Source organism: Clarias gariepinus, chromosome 13 (assembly GCF_024256425.1).
Source record: "Clarias gariepinus isolate MV-2021 ecotype Netherlands chromosome 13, CGAR_prim_01v2, whole genome shotgun sequence".
In the NCBI taxonomy this organism is placed as follows: domain Eukaryota; kingdom Metazoa; phylum Chordata; class Actinopteri; order Siluriformes; family Clariidae; genus Clarias; species Clarias gariepinus.
Window position 1 is genome coordinate 7,174,086 of NC_071112.1, and position 20,583 is coordinate 7,194,668.

At 37.2% G+C, this 20,583-nt stretch overlaps 1 protein-coding gene across 1 annotated transcript; it reads right to left on the reverse strand.

Moving 5' to 3' along the window:
- Positions 1–201: 201 nt before the first annotated feature.
- Positions 202–20,583, reverse strand: reep3a (receptor accessory protein 3a). Its single transcript, XM_053510517.1, has 8 exons — positions 20,468–20,583; positions 11,458–11,530; positions 10,133–10,209; positions 9,872–9,992; positions 9,492–9,605; positions 5,338–5,473; positions 3,347–3,474; positions 202–3,174 (listed from the first exon to the last, which is right to left on the reverse strand). The coding sequence occupies exons 1-8, from the start codon at positions 20,497–20,499 to the stop codon at positions 3,097–3,099; spliced, it is 759 nt and encodes a 252-aa protein (XP_053366492.1). The 5' UTR covers positions 20,500–20,583; the 3' UTR covers positions 202–3,096.

A 20,583-nucleotide genomic window follows, 5' to 3' on the forward strand; every position in this document is an offset into this window, starting at 1 on the left:
AATTTCTGTTGTTCATAATGCAGTGGATTTTTGTAGACTCTAACGCGCACAAAAATGATTATGGGTAGAGCAGACACAAGTGTAAACCAAAGAACATTTTTTGTACACCAATCACATGGTGCAATGTACACCATATATGAAACTGTAGATCTTGACTGATTAATTGACACAAAAGTGACAGTTATAAAATCAAACATAACGTTAGTGTTTTCTCCCTTTAATTAATTTACACACACAACAAATGCAATCAATCGTCAATAAGATTTTACAAAGCATCTTATTCAGCCATATGAATCTAGGCCACATGAAATGTTTGACATTTAAACATTTACAGAATGGATGTTCAACCATACAAAAAACGGAACTGAAAGTTTCGCTTACAGATTTACACACACATTAGGCACGAAAACAAAAAAGGTCAACACTGTCGAGGCAAACACTGATAAAATAACGCATTAGCATACATTTTTTGGTTTTCTACACATTTCATGAGTATGGTTTTTAATTCTGTCCAAGGTTTTAAAGCTAAATAATATTATTAATGCTTATTAGGTTTAATCTAGAATTTAAATGAGATTTTAATATAAAGTTAAGTCCATGATTGGGATTAAGTCCATGAAACTCGATAAATAAATGCAACACAATTCAGATCAATTCTAAACCAGGCCATGGTGCACAAGTGCGTTAATTTAGTCTGTACATTCAATTTATATCATGTGCTTATGCGTCACTAAGGCACATCAAACATAACAATTTACATCTTTTGCTTGATCGTTGGTTTTGCCACAGTTTCCAAACATCTGCAGGAAATTCTCATCCTGTGAACAAAATTATGGGATACAGCCTTTCGAACCCAGATTTCCTTCTGACTCAAACCCAGGAATATATAACTTTTTAAATTAAAACAGTACAATATTGTGGTTATAGCTAAATAATCTGGACATTCCCTAAACAAAGCACTACAATAAGTAAAAAACAAAAATGCACTAATAATAAATAGTAAACAAGCTGCAGAGCATTCTGACTTCCACTCGCACAAGTTTAAAAGACATACAGTAGGTAGGTCAGTGTTGGAGCAGTGCTGAATATTAGCTCATGCTGCATAAGGAATGTTAAAGCAGTATACCTGAAAATCCTTAAAAACCTGAACAAGGAATTAAAGGACACTTTTTTTTGGTATTGCATCAAATCGATCTAAACAAAAAATGATTACTGTTCTCATCGCTATATACAAAAATAAAAAACAGTATATATAAAACATGAATGTACTGTATGGATGTTTGTCATTTTGTCGAGCATCTCAACGATTAGCGGGTATCAGTAAAGGATATAGGCGTGCTATTGTAAGTATTTTGGTTCTTATTTTACAAATATTAAATAAATAATATTCCTATCTCCCAGTGTCTGATGCTGATCTGATCCAGACTTCCATAAATGTATAAGCTAATTAAAAATCTCTTTAAAAGAACCCATTGTATTATTCTAGGTAAGAAAGTGCTTAAGTTGGGTAACAATCGTAAGGGACGTATTCTTACGTCATCATAATGTTCGCAGTGTGCTTAAGTCAAATGTCATCTTTATACCAGTCCAGCATTTTAGGCAGCTTTTTTTGTATCCACAAAAAATTAAGAGGGGGAAAGGGCAATACAACTAAGGGCTATAGTTAGGATATAGACGGTGTTAGATAAGAACCAAGAGTGAGTTAAGACTCCTCAGGTGTGTTTGTTATGAAATGATAAAGCCCATTCGTGTAAAGGATCCTCAATTGTGGATTAAGGAACGCCAATTTTTTTTTTTTTAGATCCGTGGGTGTGTCTAAAAGAATGACTAAGACCTTGAAGGTCCTTGGGTTTGTTGAAAGATGAAACTCACTCATACAGCGGATCCTCTGCTCTGTGTTTTGGAATGATGAAACCCATTCATATACAAGTTACCCGGATGTGGTTAATGTTTTATCAAATCCCTCAGATGTTCATCATCAGGTGTGGGTCATGGAATAATGAAACCTATTCATGCAGAGTGGATCCAGTAGTGTGTTTTACAGAACGACGAAACCATGCGGGTTAGACAAAGACAAAGCCCTTTAGTATAAGCCGATTCTCAGTTGCAATGAGGAATGATGAACCCCACTCATATACTGTTAGTCTCTTAGACATGAGTTACAAAATTAGAAACCCATTTATATAAAAGCTTCCCAAATATAATTTACTTTATGATTAAGCTCATTCATATAAAATGTCTTGGATGTGAGTTACGGAATGACGAAGCCCAGTCATATAATCTATAATGACTTCTTGATACAGTGGTTATATGGTTTGTCCATGTATTTTGTAATGATCAGGACAGTTTATAAAGGCTCTGAAATGTGACATGACTTATGGTTTACTACATGATCTGTCCTGTCCATATGTTGAAGCTTCTTCTGTGTGTTATGGACTGACTAGACATACTAATGTAAAGGGTTCTGTGGTGTGTTGAGGGATGATCGGGTGTGTTTATATAGATATTCCATGTAACGTATTACACAATGACCGGCTTGTTCATGCAGACACTTCCCATTAGTGCATTGTGGAATGATCAGGCCTGTTCAGAGAGGCTCTTTAAATGTCTTTTGGAATGACTGTGCACTTTTAATTGTTAGCATGGTCCTCCATGGTGTGTTAAACAGTAGAATGACCAGGCATGGTGATACGGATGCTTTTGTTGTGTGTTATTGCATAATCTGTCTTGAGGCTCCTGCTATGTATTACATTTTGACCAGACATTTTCATATAGAGGTTTGGACGGTGTGTGTGTGCGTGTGTGTGTGTGTGTTTTGCAGAATGATCATGCCTATTCATACCACAGCTCGTCAGACATGCACTGTGGAATGACTCTGCCTGTTTATATGCGGGCAGGTTAGTGGGAGTTTAGCGGGTGTTACGGAATGACTAATTGTGTATACTTTGCTGGTGCATTACGAGACGATGAGGTCTTTTCATGGAAGTTTTGCTGGGTAACACATAATAATCTGGCCTGTTCAAACAGAGGGTCCTCAGGAGTGTTTGCGGTTTGTCGAATAGGATGATCCAAGCTGGTTGCTGATGTGTTTCCTGTTCATCGCGGCTCTTCGAACGTGTTGGCAGAAATCACAGGCCTCCTTCTGGTTTTCATTTTTAGGGATCCATAACGAGGCTACACGCAGAACATACACACGTGGGATCAATTAAATGCACAGGATAGTATAAAGTAAGTATGTCAGGATTACATAGCACATTTGTTACCAGTTGAATAAAAATAACGGTCAGTAATAGAGTAAAAAAACTGATCTCGCAATACTATGAAGTCGTTTCCTGTGAATACACACCTCTTTGCGTATAACCTTGGCACGACTCATCTTCACGCTCTGAGTTCTGCGCAGACCCTTTGGCAACGATGAATCGTCTTCTGAAAACATTCCGTCTACTTCCTCGCCCTGTCCTGACTGTTTGTACACTGAATGGGAATTAACAGGAGAGTAGGATTTAAGTCAGACCAGAAAAGTTTTATGCATTTATAGAACAAATTTAATAGTAATTGAGAAGTGAAACAGCATAACCACACAGATAATTACTAATTTGGCAGATTGCCTACACAGATCTGTGTAATTATTGAAATAATTTCCAATTTCTTTTGTCAAGAAATACTGTCAAAATCAGTAATATTTAATAACTGAGGTTGCTCAATATACACCATTATTTGGTCACACGTCATGCAGTAGAATCTGTCGGGGTAAATTTAGCCAGTGATTTATCATGATTTGGAGGTGATGGTATAATCCATGGCTGGCAGGATTGCCAAACAAAACAGGGAATGTTTTGATTCTGGACGACGTGACTGCAAGAGCTCTATATATAATATTTTTGTTTTTTACTCAGGGATGCTGGTAAAAAACAAAGAATTCTTTTACAATGTGAGATTGTGATTTCTGTATGAGACAGAAAACAAGACTATATTGTAAAGCTGCATTTTGCCAGGCTATATCTTGCTCCAAGTCTTAAGCACAAGTTCAAGACAAAGTTTATCGTTATAACCAATCTCGAAGTGTGTGACTAATCCAGAGTGGGTGAGGAATATTTCTGGAATGTAGTGTTTGTTAGGTTTTGTATATTTGTAGGTTAGTAGGAAAAGTCTGAAGCTATCCTCAGTGCAAACAATTTTTGAAGTGTAGGAGGGTAATCCTGTTAATAATCCTATAGCTGTCTGAATCGTGACCTTTACAGAGCTGGAGATTGCTGCATGAACCAGCACAACATTTGAGAGATTATTGGGTCCGACTATCATTTCAGGCAGATTAATCACCGTGCATCTTCTTTTACTGTGCAACACAGCCACAACATCATCTATGACCTTCTTGGGTAATTCTGTAATAAAAATATTCATATCTGATCCATAGATCTTTGGGGAAAGTTGTAAGTAAGGAACAGAAAGTTTTGCAGGATGTACAGAGTAAACAGGAATAGACATAGTAGACATGTGGTAGGTTTATAGTGGATGGTGGTATTCATAGAATATTTTGACTTTACTGAAAAAATGCAATGCCTGTGCCAAGGTACAGTACTGTATATGATGCTCTATTTATATTCCAGGAGTGAGTGGAAGTTGGAGAAGGAAGACTTTCGTATATATATATCAACAGTAAGGTGAAACTGTGAATTTCTTTTCTAAAAGAGATGACAAAGCGGGATATGATAAGATGTCCTGGAGAATCATTAAAAGAAATGTAAAAATGACTAAGGAAGATTATGTATACGTAAGATTCCACAATTAACCCCACGAAGATATCCTGAATAAACTGTAACCTGGGACTAATTGCATAATCAACCTTCCTATATAGAAACAATTCTGTGTGTTCTAAAAATATTTTACTGACCTTTGAATTTTTTGAATCCCCCTCCCAACCGATTTCCTCTCTAACTTCGTCATCTCCCAGACAATCCCCATCCGTATTGTTATGAAACATTAGCTGCCAAACAGTGAGGGCATAGGCTAACATATGCTTCCTCCGATGCACATAAGGCCGCCGACTACATCTTTTCAAACTGTCACTCATGCAGTGTTAGGTAGTGTCGTAACACTCGAAGGAAGGTGTGACCTGATCCCTTTTTCTTGTAAGAGCTCACATGATTTGCTCTCATCGCTATGACTGATGTGAGAGTGCGATTCTTCCAGCCCCTCCTGCCCCACCCACAGCCAGTCTTCTTTATACGAATTCTTATACATCGACGTGAATGTTTTGCTAATAAATATATCATTTTTATATCATCACAAATTCTGACAAAAGAAAATGAAAGTTAGAAATGAAGGTCAGTTGCCTACCAGAGCCATGGGTGCTGGGGTCTGCACTCTGACCTGCCAGCTGTCCAGGTTTTGCGAATGCTGATTGGCCGGAAGGAACCTGGCTGAGATCAGGAATACTAAAGCTCCTTAGACGCTCACTGATGGCACCCTGTCCCTGTAACAAACAAATCAAGTTGCCAAATTAATTACCATGCTCATATCCAAATACTTGGAATTTTTTTTTTTTTACTGGAGTTCTGTAGCTCGAGAGCTTCTGTAGCATCTCTCAGAATTCATAATTATGTTCTTTAATATCCTGTCACTGATCAGTCACTGTTACATCTTATTTGCAGTATCTACTGAGAGAAGTCTCTTTCTGGAGACTGCTCTAAGAAGTGAGTGCAGATGTTTACAACAGATGTCTTGATTCCTACATTTGTTCCTTAGATCAAAGGTGGAGTAGGTTTAATCGAGCAGATGATACAATTGAACTGAATCCTAATGCCATGTGTAATGCCATTCATGTTGTGGAAATCTGCAATGTCGTCAGAGAGATTCATATCTACTAAAGAACACCAGCAGACTGAACTGTAGCTCGGTCTAATTTTATTGCATTTAATTTAGCTTTCAGGAAGTACATCAATAACTTCCTAAATCTTTGTGAACTGTCCAGTTATTCAACTATGAACAGAGGGAAGAAGTCTAAGTACACAAAGTCCACGTAGTAACTCCACTATGCTGCCCAGCCCCATGCTGTGGTTAACTCGAAACCTAATTATGGCCAAAAAAAATGTCATGTAACATAATACAATACAATACACAATACCAGCCAAAATGTGATTTTCCTTACAAACTTTATAAAAACATGAAACCTGAAGTTAAGGCTAAGAGCACTGGTCTGCTAAAAAAATCTACAGTATAACTATATCTATAATCTATAAAACATATTCTAAAACTTCTAAAAAGTATTCTAAAACTAGTGGTAGCATTTTGGGTAGCATCAGAAATGTTTTATTGGTAGCATTATTCAGCCCTGATTAGTTAGGTCTATACAGTTGTTGCTGTTGTTGGTCTTTCGGCTGCTCCCGGCAAGGGGTCACCACAGCGGAATACCCAGTCCGCACTACAACTCAATGTTCTGCTGTTCTGTGACACAGCATGAGCAGCAGATAACAGTGATGAGAAATAAAATTCTAATTGTTTTCTTTTTATTTAAATTTTTGTGCAGAAAATAAAGAATAACATATAATTGTAACATTTGTTTTGTTTTAAAAAATTAATGGCTTAAAAAATAGATTTTAAATTAATTCAATTAAATAAATTAGTTAAATTAAATCATTTAATTATTTATCAACTTAATTATTAATATTCACAATTTTCCAATTAACCTCAAAAAAATATTTTTTCACAGATTGTTTTTTATTTTAAATAGACCAAGGTGGAAGTAATTATTAAGCAAGGCTTGTGTGCATCAAGTGAGCAGAACATAAATAAACCATGGTGTTACCTGCAGATCCACTACCTTTAGCCAGGTACAAAGACTGTTGTGAGGTTAGTCTAGTGTACGGAGAGAGGAAGGAAGGAAGGAAAGAGAGAAACAGAGGGAGTGAAATACTGAGAAGAAAGCACAGCTGAAATGCATACTATCAGGAATAGTACTGCACTGCATGCAACGGCAAGAAATCATTTTTAGCAGCAATGCCTGTAAAATAAGGGCTAAAACAGAAAAAAGAAGTCATCCTGTACAGGGTCGAGGGAAACTTAAGGGAAACTTAATACAAGCTGGGGTACACCCTGGACAGGGTGCCAGTCCATCGCAGGGTACACATACATTACAATTTGGGAACGCAATTAGGCTAATCTACATGTCTTTGGATTGTCGGAAGAAATAGTCTCGGGTTACTTTGCTGTTACCCTATTCCCTGAAAAAGCGGGAACGAGATGCTGCGTTAAAACGCTATGGGAATGTCTCTTTGTTCGCCGGTTGTGAAGCATGTGTGTGTCAAACATGCCAAACTTTGGCTTATATAACCTTGGTTAGAGGACGTCAACCAGTCAGGTGCACCTGCAGGTTATAAATAGAACTAAACCGGAAACATCCTCAGGTCCATTTCGTCTGAAAGAATGTTTAGTCACGTCCGCAGTGCGGCATTGGAGTGCAGCACTTCGTTACCGCTTTTTCAGAGAACAAGGTTACAGCAAAGTAACCTGAGACGTTCCCTTTCAAAAGCTTCACTCGATGCTGCGTGAAAAAACGCTGTGGGAACAAGAATACCAACTCCGCCGCACTGCAAGTGTCTGGACCCCCAGGGTTGTGTAGTGTGCACACAGTCCCCCCAAGGAGTCTTAGACATAATTCTGGGATGCTGACTCGAGAACCAACGAGCCTGGAGTTGCATGGTCGAATGGGCCCTAATTACTAGAGGCGAAGTGTGAATAGGCCTCATAGGCTAGGGCACTAGCATCTCTCACCCGACTCGTCTAGTGGCGGCTGCCCTTCGGCCGCGGCCCCATAACATATGAAAACCTGCTCTGATTCACGCCACTGGCTAGTGCGGTGGTGTACTGTAAATTTTAAAAGCATAAACTGGACACAGTAAATGAAGTTTTCCTGCTCCGGAGCTGTAATGGCAGAGGACAGAGGCTTTGAGAACAACTGCGGAAGATAGTTGGGTGAGGATGCAGAATAGCTTTGGCTAGCCAATTGGCAAAGCCTAAGCAAGATGGAGAGGCTGATGAAGCCCACGAATAATCAAGCCCACTGCTTGAAAAGCCTTCCCCACCAGCGAAGATGTCAGTCTACACGGCTTGGAGGGGAGAGTGGGCTTTTCCAGGGAGGATGCTGTCCCAGGAGAGAGATAGCCCGCAAGTGTCTCTTCTATCTGGGGCATCATCGTGTAACCCTGTGCCTTTGCATCCACAACATTAGAATAAATCGATGTCGATGGTACAAAAATACGAGAAGAATATGGCATTTTCCATGAACGGGTTAACTCGTCATGGAGATGTAACGGCTCATGATCCGGCGAGAGAGCGAGAAAAAGGGAGGATTCCGTCTCCTGCGCTTCTGCCAGATCAGCACGCAAACGCCAGGAATGAGCTGCGGTTCGCAGTCCCGTTTTAAAGAAGGTGAGCCGAGTGCGATGGATTTTAATAGGGAGGAGATCGCAATACTTACTCCTCCCTCAAGCCCGAGGGCAGCGTGCTTTTTCCCCAAACACTCAACACAATAAGTATGGAGATCGCCCTCTGCGAGATTTCTCTCACACAGACAGACACATTTCCTGTTAGACTCTGCCATGTCTATGGTGAGTAATAACTTTCTATTTAGCTGAAAAAGACAAAAAGACCTGAGGATGTTTCCGGGTTAATTCCTATTTATAACCTGCAGGTGCACCTTATCGGTCGACGTTACCTGACAGAGGTTATATAAGACACACACATGCTTCACAACCGGCGAACAAATAGACGTTCCCATAGCGTTTTCACGCAGCATCGAGTGTAGCTTTTGAAAGGGAACGAAATACCCTGTAGAAAACCCACCAAGCACGGGAAGAACATGCAAATTCAATGCACGTAGAGTTTTTCACCATCCCAACGTCCCTGACAGCACAGACAGATTTCCTTCCTTGGACTCCTGGCCACAGCTTGCTAAACCATCACTGGGATTCAAACGCCAGATTCAAAGCTAGAACCGGAAAATCGTAAGCCGCATACAAAAATAATACAGAAATAATCCAAACCTTCTGACCAAATGGAGTCAGGCGTTCCTCCACACTGTAGTGCGCTGTTATTATTATTAACATTGCTGTTTAAATTTGCATGTTCTTCAAATATGTTTTTTTTTTTGATAAGATTGCTTCTGTTCTATGCCTTTAAGGGTATTTATTATTAACATGAAAAGATGCCAGGACAGATACAACCTTGTTGGTGTGGCTCAGTTAGACAGGGCTGCTTAGGATTGACGTGCTAACACTGGCACAAGCAGGAGTTAAGGACATTAGTGCTCTCTGGTTTAATGTTTGGCTCGAGTGGATCAGTAAACTGAGGAACTGTGAAAGAATCCTTTGTGAGAAGAAGATGAACGTCTGAGTGTTGTGTATCTGTTACCATGGTAAAAAAAAATTACTTTTGAGCTCCCACTCACACTTGCTCTGTGTGTGTGTTTGTGTGTGTGTGAGTGTGTGTTCTACCTTGACAGCAGCAGTCACAGCGACTGAAGCAGCGACACTGAGGCTTTGCCTTCCAAAGTTTACCATGGTCTCATAACTCTTTTCCTTAGCCTGAACGATATAATCATCAATCTCCTGAAACACACACACACAAAAAATACAGTTATTATATAAATCCACATGCTTTACTGGTTTTCTTTTAATTTCCTTATTTATTTTTTTAGCTACTTGAGACAATGTCTACATTTAAAACCACAAATATCAAGAGTGTTTGTTTTCCAACGCCCAGTAGGTAAGAGACACCAGAGGAGCTTCAAGTTTCCATTATAATTTGTGGCCTTAGCAGTCTGGTGGTCAGTTTTCTTTTAAAAACAGCCTGAGTGTTTGATTAACGTGTGTACCCTCTCTCTTGAGGCCAGCAGCGGGTGCAGGAACTTCCTGAAGATCAGACCGGCTCCTCTGGTGTACGGTGACACCAACCAGATCACCACGCACATCTTTAACTCGTAGTACAACGGAAACCTGAAGGTTAAAAAAAGAAAGAAAAAAATCCAAATATTGGAGAAGATGTAACTCAGCTCATAAGGAATAAATTTAATGCTAAAAATAATTTCAATAATATTAAGTTTAAGGGACAGAAAGATCATGTGAACATGTTTTACCATGCTATGGAGTGGTCTGCAATCGTCTCCGCTACAGTATAAAGAGCAAACACGATCCAATACATCATCCACCGCACCTGCAGAAACACACACACACAAAGGAAAGGGAAATGAGAGAAGCCTCGACAGGGATCAGGATCAGGATCAGGGCTCCTATACTGCTTTTCTCCTGTACAGGATGAATAACTGCTGATTCATCACAAATTTAGTTTAATAATACGACTGCTCTGTTAGATAATAACTGAGTGCAAATTAATAGCAAGAGAATCTTGCTCACCATGACATACTGCATATAAAAATAATCAGCAGAACAGAAGCTAGCTATCTAGCTAGCAATTGCTATGTATCCTTTTATTATTTAGCATCATGTTATGCGATTGGTAATTCGCTAAACGTCACTTAATCTTAATTGTATTTATCCTGTTTAATTTAATCCCCAAACCTTCCCTACCAACACAATCTTCCTCCTGGCTGGACTTGACTTTTTTCATTTTGGAAATATCCAAATGTAAATATCCCTTTACAATCATGTGACTACCATGATATCTCTCACAACAATAGCAGAAGTACTTAGCTGACTAATACTGTATGTATTTTTATTGATAATTACATTCAAGATTATCTGATGATTACCAGATTAACTAATGCTAAATAATAAAAGCATAACAGAGCCAATTGCTAGCTAGCTAGCTTTGTTTTGCTGATTATTTTCATATGCAGTATGTCATGGTGGACTTTATAACTTATTAGAAAGTGAAACAAGTGTGTGAAAATGCATGTAGAAGGTAATAAAAATATTAATGTGCAGATATTTTTACTTGTTACCATAACATGATTACCTCAGATGATGTTTGCTAGCATTAACATTAGCTTATTCAGTGCATCTATTACAAATGAGATGATGCTAGGAAATTTGCTGTGCTTTACGCTTCATAAAATGACGCGCAGGTAACGTTAACTAATATTGGTGTTTTAAGCTTTCCAATTAATTGCTATCTTACTGGTCCAGGTTAAATCCCAAATATCACTAAATGGAAAGCTAGCACGCAAAGCATTGTGTACAATCCCTTTTTCCACACACCAAGTAGTGTCCTTAATCAGGGGTTAGAGAGGGTTTTAGGATTCAGCCTTGTGTTTAAAGCTAGGTAGCTTTGTAGCTTGCGTTAGCTGTGGACGGTTCAAAGGCGATTCAGAAAGTGCTTCTGCACTAACATCCGGTAAGTAAAACCCCTTTTGCCACTTAGAAGTGAGTTCAAACTATAACAGACAGACGTTGTGACATCAGGGGCAAAAGGTCTGTAAGTAAGGAAGGAAATCAGGCTTACATATTCTTTTACACTCTTGGTCCTGACTGCTTTGTAGGAGTAATATGCTGGGTAAAGTGTGCCAAAGAGAAGCCTAGGACATGAACACAAACAATCAGACATAAATCATTAGACTATTTTTATGATTAAAAACAGGTTTATTGTATAATACAAACAAATTATTAATCATAACTTGACTGAACTATAAATGGAAAAAAATGTAAATGTTGATGCAAGTACATGTCAGAGATGTCATGATGGTTAGTACTTAGTTCCAAAAAAGAAAAAAAAAAAAGAAAAAAAGGTTTAATACTACCTTAAATTGTATACCTTAATTTTAGGGTTTCAAGTTATCTACAGTCTATAAATAAGCTAAATGACTTTAAATTCAGATCCATTTACTTAAAATTACTTTTAAATTTTTTATTGACAGTTTTAATGAACATTTTGCAAAGCATTAAAAAATATATATTTTTTTCTTTCTAGTAATGTAAATGAGCAAATTGTTCAATTTCATTTTAAGCAAATTCTTTTTGGTATAGTAAGTTTTAACTACATAATTGTGGTTTCACAGATTGAAAAAATGATGTGATATCTCAGTACTTAATAAAGATAGGAAAGAATTGATTCAGTTATAAATAATCAATCTTTTGTTGTGATGTGGACTGCAACCAAATTATTATTATTTTTTTTAATAATTTTTTTGTTTATACATTTGCATTTGAGGTGGTACAATGTCACCTTTCCTCTACAATCCCACAATCCTACTCTCACACACTGGCAGGCAACACAGCATCTTAAGTGGTAAGAGCGAAGTACTTGCTATGTTTGTTTAGAATTGTAACTAAATAAAAAATAATATTGTGTCATAATACTTAAGAAATTGTGATACTTAAAAAAATCGCAATATGAATCCAATCGGCACATAAGTATGCTGTGATTCCCATCCCTAGTATCTAATCTCAGTATTTAATTTACAATATAAAACTTTTAGACTAGCTTTGTTTTATAAGAGAAATCACACTCCAGGATGATTTATTTTCGTTTTATTGTTTACTTAAGTAATGTGATGTACACAGCCAGAACAGAGGTTATATTTAACATTCAGACCTTAGCAGTGGATGATTTTACAGCAAAACATCTTTCAAATTTACAGTACAGTCCCTGACGTTTTTTATTATTAGCAAATGCCATTTATATACCCGAGTACCCTCTTGATTGTGCGTGTGTTTTTAGATTTATGAACGCTACTCATTTTAAACACTTTTAGTTTATCTTGTAAAAAGATCAGTGAAACCGAGCCAAGTTGAAAGCCCATGATGGCTGAGTGAGTGTTTGTGGGAAAAGTGCAGCCTTTAGTGGGACGACTGCATCCATACCAGTATATTTTTATGTAACTATGGGAACGACAGCACCGCCTGATACTGTGCGTGCATGTATGTGTGTGGGAGAGAGCATAAGGAAGAGCTGCTGGAACAATTCCCCCTATTGCCTAACCGTCTCTCCACCCGTAGCTATCTCAGCTACATGTACTAAACAACAAAACGTTCCAGTGTAACACAAGCCACGCTAAGATCACACGCCAACATGTGTCTGAACATCACGTGCTCAAAAAATTTTTAGGCTTTATGGAACTACTAGACACAGGGTGGCCTGGAATGAATCAAAACAACTTTGATAGTAATTAACCCGAGTGGATTTACTCACACTTCTGTGTTTGCTCTCTGAATAGTATTTTTTTAGTGCATTCTTTTAAGAAGATTTCACATCCTGGCTACTCTCAACTGAATATCGCTAAAGTGATCTGGCTGTCAGTGAAACGTTTTCTCTTTTTCGTAGCCGGATAATTAACATGCGTGGATGACTGATGACCTTTTCACGGCCAGGAACATGCAGGTCTGTAAAGCACTGATGTCGAAAAAATGACGAGAGAGGAGAAAACACTACAAGCTCATAGCTCCAACATTCACCGCCCACATTTTATTGAGAGACACGGACACCGTATGTTCCGTAAAACAGTTTAAAAAAGATACTAATCAGTCATTACCCTAATTCTATTAGGCCTATTATTTACAAGATAACCAGAATGTCGTTTTAGCTAAAATGAATTTTTAATGGAAATTTGGTTAATGGAGAGGTTTGGTGTAAAACCTTTGATAGTCTGTTCTGTTGATCCTTGCCATTCGTTCTTGTAGGAATAAATATAGGGCGTTTTCACATTAGAGCCCCAGTATCAGTTCTGAGAACACTTGACCCCAAAGTCCGGCACATTTTGATGAATGAGAACACAAGTGTTCTGGGCTCAGGAACCGTGCCTGAGTCCGCTCCAGTACGGATCAATGCAGGTAAGAAAGGCAATCGTACCTAAGCATGTACAGTAAGTGGAACGCTGTTTAGAACACAACATCATCAGTGCTCTCTGTCTACTCAAAAAACTTGTGTTCGTTTAGGACACATCAATTTCATACACAGCCATAGCTGATAAAGTAGAAATGCATGCGAGAACTTTACTCTTGACATTTTTTAAAAAATAGCAATAATATTAGGCATAGTTTTAAGATTGTCTTTTTTGTTCTCTTCTTCTCTTTATGTTTAATGGCAGCTTGCGAATCAAGTGCGGAGGGTGAAAATATGCAGGTGTAGCCAAGTGGAGAAATGGAGAAAAAAAATATGTGAACACTGGCCAACGGAGAGCAATCGTTCCTGGCAAGGTACAAATCAATCGTCCTAATGTGAAACATCCATATTCTTTTTGAGCGTGTGGGCCAAAAGTTGGGGGTAACATTAAGTGACTTGACATGTTTCCAGGAGGGGAATTTTACTTAAATTTCCGATATGTAAACTCAAAACAAACAAACAACTCTCTCTCATCTGTGTTTACTTTGTTAATGGAAACATGCCAAATAGAAGATCGTTAAACGCTTCTTAATGTATCAGAACTGATGTTGTTCCAAGAAGAGATGATTTTCTCCTTTAGTGCACTGATCGTTGTTCGCTGATAGAGTACTGACTGTCAAATAATGGTACGTCGGGTTCTATTGTTAGTTTCGAAGCCTTCTTGTGTCTGAAATAAAACACCACAATCAAAGTTCATACAGTATAAGGAATAATGCTTATGATCCAGATGTTCGAGCCACCCTGTACAGTATAGTCCAGAGTTTCCATTAACACATTACCAAATCTTGCCAACTTTTCATTAGCAAATCTAAGATTTTTTTTAATCTTGTGTTTTGGATTTTCTGGTTTCTAAAACTTTACAGATTGCTCTTTTTGCTATTGCTCTTTCGACTTCCTGTTCTTTGTCCGTTTACTGCTACACAATTATTCGTATAAAAACTTCCATCCGCCTAACACACAGTATGACGGCAAATCAAACCCTGCTATCTGATATCAACGTTTTTTTCTATTGTCATCTTAGAAAGTTTTTCCTTGCCACCCTTGCCCTCGCCTTGCTCATTAGGAACGATCTGATAATTATCATTTATTCATATTTCTTCTTAGTTTTCTAAATTATTTTGATTATTCTTTAATTCTGTAATGCTAAAGGTTTGATTAGAAAATAGTACTTTTATTAGCTAAATATTGCAGTTTAGGTGGCAATATGTATAAAAATCCCCCCAATGCGATTTTTTTTTACCAAATTGTCTCCAGCCCTTCTTTTTCACAAATATTCCCAAGTAAACTTTAAGACTCATCAGGCTGCAAAATGAACTCTGCTTTATTTATTATTAACATTACGGATTCTTCTTGTTTTTTATGGGTTCAAGTAAACCTCAGTTAAATAAAATGGCAAAATATCTCAGAGAAACAATTAGAATTACCGCTTGTATTGCAGACACAGAAACTACCTCTAACTAATCGCTAAACGTATGTTGTGTGTTGTGATTATCTGGCCCATCTCACGCACTACAGATTGTTGAGTTTGCGTGAATTCCAGCATCCACATTTTTTAGGACATATACTTTATTATCATTTATTTTTGAACCACACATTAGATCTTTAACCTGTGAGCTTATATAAATAAATAATTAACCTGTGTCCCCATGAAGGTGTATGTCTTGTCTATATCAGGCAGACATAGCCCTAATGTATGACGTGGCCGTGGTATCTTAGATTTCCACAGATAAGCGATGCTTTTTGTGTGCATGATTAACTAAGCAAATTAAACTAAACTTGATTACATCATGAAAGCTGCACCTACTGACACTGATTAGTTGCGAACTGCACTTTAATTTTGAGCAGTGCTTTAGAAAACTTTGTTACTGTGTCGTTATCAAAACTGTTACTGTAGCTTTATACAAAAATGAAGACATCTTATTGGGATTGGGGTTAAAGAGCAAGGGATTGGGACTAAACAGCTGTGCAGCCTAAAGAAAACTGGTCTAATAAGTCAAGATTTACCCCGTCCCTGAGTCATAAGTGCATCAGACCAAGAAGAGAGGTGGATGAGGTGATGTACACATCATGCCCAGTGCCCACTGTACAAGCCTGTGAGGGCTGTTTTGTGATCTTTGGTTGCTTCAGTTGCTCAAGTCTAGGCTCAACAAGGTAATGTGCCCAAAAAATTAGGTCAGCTAATAATCTGAATATACGGAATGACCAGGTTTTTCTATTATTCTATTGTCCATTTATTTTCTTCCCTAATGGCATGGAAATAGTCGAGGATAACAATGGCAAGATTCATTAGGGTCAAATCGTAACCCGGTGGTTTATGAGACTTCATTTTCACATATGGAGAATCTTTTTGGAATGTGTTGGAGAAGACTTTATGCAGCGGTTCAACTCTCACATCATCAATACAAGATCTTGGAGAGAAATCAGGACAGAAATAAATGTTGTGACATTGCATAAGCTTATCAAAGCGATGGCACTGCCATAATCAAAGCAAAAAGGCAGCCAATGAGATATTAGAGTGTGTGACTTCTTTTTGGCCGGTCCTAACAGCCAGTAATAAATCTGTTGTGGCTGTTAAACACAAAGCTCTCTGGCACTAGTCTGAATATTACTGAATACATTTTAATAATTAGAATTCACATAAGAAAAAGAAGAAGAATACTCAATTTTTTGTCACATGTACTTTACAGCACAGTGAAATGTCTTCTTCGCATATCCCAATTAGGAAACTGGGGTCAGAGCACAGGGTCAGCCAGCTTACAGCACCCCTGGAGCATATAGGGTTAAGGGCCTTGCTCAAGGGCTCAACAGTGGCAACTTGGCGATGCTGGGGCTCGAACCCCCGACCTTCCGATCAGTAACCCAGTAACGCACAGCCTTAACCAACTGAGCCACCTCATAAAGTGTGTGACCCCTATTATAATATTCATTGACCAACATTTGTGCTTGTAAAAAATGTTTTAAGTAATCACATCACTTCCTGCTGTTGAATAAGTTATACACTTTATACTCTTCCTGATTTCACTCAAGTCACATGATCTGGATAGAGTGACCAGTGTCTGATCACTGTTAGATTCTGATCACTAGGCCTATTTATATTCTCGAGTTTATGTTTAGTTTGGTCAGTATCTCGTGCCTGTTTTGTTATCCCTGTTGAAACTACCTCGTACCTGTCGTGTTTCACTCTGTCCTATCGTGTTAGCAACAATATGAAAGGAAATTACTCTTCTCTACTTCTCTTCGGGCTGCTTACAGTACACAGCGTGTTGTTGACGAAGCGTGATCAGATGACTGTGTGATGCAAATATCTGCATTTCTAAGAAAAAACAAACTTCAATCATTTATTTGAAATACAACCATTTAGGACACATGTAAACCCTTATTAAAGATCTCCCCCTCCTTCTCTTGATAAAATTATTTAATTCAATTACATTTTATTTGTATAGCGTTTTTAACAATTGACATTGTCGCAAAGCAGCTTTACACAATCAAAAGAATTATTTAAGTTTGTTATACTTAAATTATATACTGTATATATATATTAAATAATATAATAATAATAATAAATTAGACAGTTATATTTGACATGTGTATATACATATATTTGATGTATGTATTTTTGTCAAGACAAAAGTAATTTATGTCACAACCTTTTCAATTGCACCTGATTAAATGGGACAAAACCATAATAAGCTGAATTAATGACCACTATCTCTAATATCCAAGCTATTTTATATTAACAGTAATCTAATGCTACTTTATAAACATCACATCCATCGGCAAGTAAGATCTTGTCCTTTCTTTGAGAATCTAAACAACAGCGCATACCATCGACTGTACCGCTGTGATGTCACTGATAGTTCGTGATATACTCACAGTATGCTTTCAGGGACCTGAGATTTGCATACTGGTCTCCGCTGAGACATCACATGACCTTATATGCAAACGGTCCAAATGATGCAAAGATTGTGCACATGTCACAAGTCAATGTGGATTCAAATGTCACGTTGTTCAATAAATAATTAACCAAATATTCATTACTATAACAACTTAAATGACTAAGACTGAACACAAGAATTATTAGTGTTTGTTTGTTTGTTTTTATTATAGTTTTTCACGCTGCATATAATTTCTGTTTGTTTGGTTGTACAGGAAATTTTAACATTTGAACATGAAAACCTTTTTAATTGCTGGAATGTTTTTAATGATCTTAATGGGTTTTCTGGATCTTTACCGCAGTGTGAATTGGCTTGTGGGTTCAGATTAATGGTTTACATGTTTGAGCCAACGTCGAACGCCAGTGGTGGTATCGGTGATAAAGAGCCGCTGACTCACTCGCAAGGAGGGTTAGCACTGATTAAATTTTATGAGTTACCAGTAAAACAATTTGGTGTGTTAAACAAGAAACACTAGACACTGTGCACTAGTGTCTCAATCCGTTTTTTTCAGTTGAACAGTGAAAAGAATATTTTGCTCAGTCATGTTGGTATAGTTGATTATAAATAAATAAAATTCAGTTCATTATATTGTCAAGGTCGTGTTAAAAAAAATGTATTTCACTTTATACTGCACAATCCTGAGCTCTATATATATATGTTTATTTAAAAAAAAAAAAAAAAAAAAACACGTAATGGCTAAAACGATCTGAGTTTTAAGGTGTCTACATAATTAAACAGGTCCTTACAACAAACTTGATTTTTAAGCAATTAAATATGCGGCACTTTTGGAAAGCAAATCAAAAATAAATAGACTTTTAATAAATAATTAATTACATTTTAATAAATAAGACACTTTACAGATGATAGGTTACTTTGGAATGTATGGAAAAAATACTTCAAACATAAATATTCCTTCCATCACTCTCTGGAAATTATAGCTACAGCTACAGCAGCAATCTGTTGTTGGTTTTTCGGGTGCTCTTGGCAAGGGGTCGCCACAACAGACCATCCGGTCCACACATACAAGGTTGGCACAGGTTTTACACTGAATGCCCTTCCTGACGCAAGCCTAAGCAACAATCTGATGTCACAGTAAACCAAGCGACAGGACAGAAATTTAGGCCTAAGAGAAACATGTTTAGGTTTTTACACTATACTTTCTCTAAACTTATCTAAATTGGAAAAAAAATGTTTCATTATTGGCTGATGAAACACTTTTAAAATAACAGTTTTTCAGTCTAAAAATTTTTGAGCGATTTTGTTTTTCTATACAAAACAAAAATGTTTTTTTTTTTTCAGGTTGTGCCCCATTCCCTCTAACATTTCAAATTCCTGTGACCTTAAAGGAAAACGGTTTCTCAATTAGTAATAATGAGTTGTAATGATGGTAACAATGAACAGCAATAAAATGATAAAAGTCCGCTCAAAAAAAAAAAAGTTCATATCACATAACCACAAACTCATAAAAACGTATCTGTCGTCCCTAAATATTATTTATATAATATAATAATATACAATAAATAAAATTTATTTATTCTGGCAAGACGGATCAGTTTATGTGTGTTTGTGGTTTTGTGATATTTACTTTTTTAGAGGAAAGTTTTATGATTTTATATATACTCAAACCCATTTTTAAAATACTTAAATAGTGAAATAGGAATAGCACAGATGAAACAATGACCCATGTTTGTTGCTGACAAGCTGGTTTGTAGAATTGTAAAAACAACTGTTGTCACACCCTGGGGGCGGGTGTTCTCGTAAGCACGCCATTGGACGATACCAGGACTAGTACAGGATGAATCAACCAAATGCTGAATACAGCGAAAGATGATGTTTTATTCTAAATGGACCTCCAAACTATTTTCTGTTCTTTTTTTCCAAGATATACTAACATATGAGTGTCCATAACCTCAAGGACACAGCTTGTCCTTGTTCTTGCATGCATTTTTATACCTTCGGGTGTACAAAGACAACATGGTGATGGAGGTAGCAAGGTATTATAATAATACAGGATTTTCCAGTCCTGGTGTTTTGCTAAACCCAAAAAATTACCTTTTCTTCTTATTAACACTAGTTTGAAGCCTGAAAGGTTGTTTTTAAGACCTTAAAAAAGGGTGTAACATTACACAGGGCCATGAGAGAGAGAGAGAGAAACACAGAGAGGGAGAGAGAGAGAGAGAGAGATAGAGAGAAACAGAGAGAAAGAGAAGAGAGACAGAGAAGAGAGAGAGAGAGAGAGAGAGAGAGAGAGAGAGAGAGAGAGCCTTGGGCAAAACTGTCAGTGAATTGTACTTGGAGATATTAACTGTTTATTACAATCTAATAACATTTGCATTTTATATGCATTAAACATATGATGTTTTAGAGGAAAAAGTAAAGCAGACAGCTATATGTATATTATTCATGCTTGTTATAAAACAAACATACTTTACCATTATATTTTTTTTCTAAAGAAAATATATATGCATAAAAAACTTTGCATTGAAACTATTGCTTTGAATTTTCATTCTTAAAATAAAGATAGAAGTTTGTTTTTCTCCAATCATAATAATAACACAGTGTTTGTTATTAAAGTGGTCGCACGAGCCACTATACTGAGTGTAACTACTTCACTAGATAGCCAACTGCTAAATCTCAAAAATACTTCCAAATGTTTAACAAATATAAAAACAGCACTAGACCTGCCGTTTTTTACTCACACGACAACTCTGGATATAATCCACGAAACCATTTTATCCCTCTATCTCCTGCCAGTTTCTTTCCCGAAGCGAGAAACAACGTTCACTGTGGGATAAGGGAAGTTTAACTATGTCCA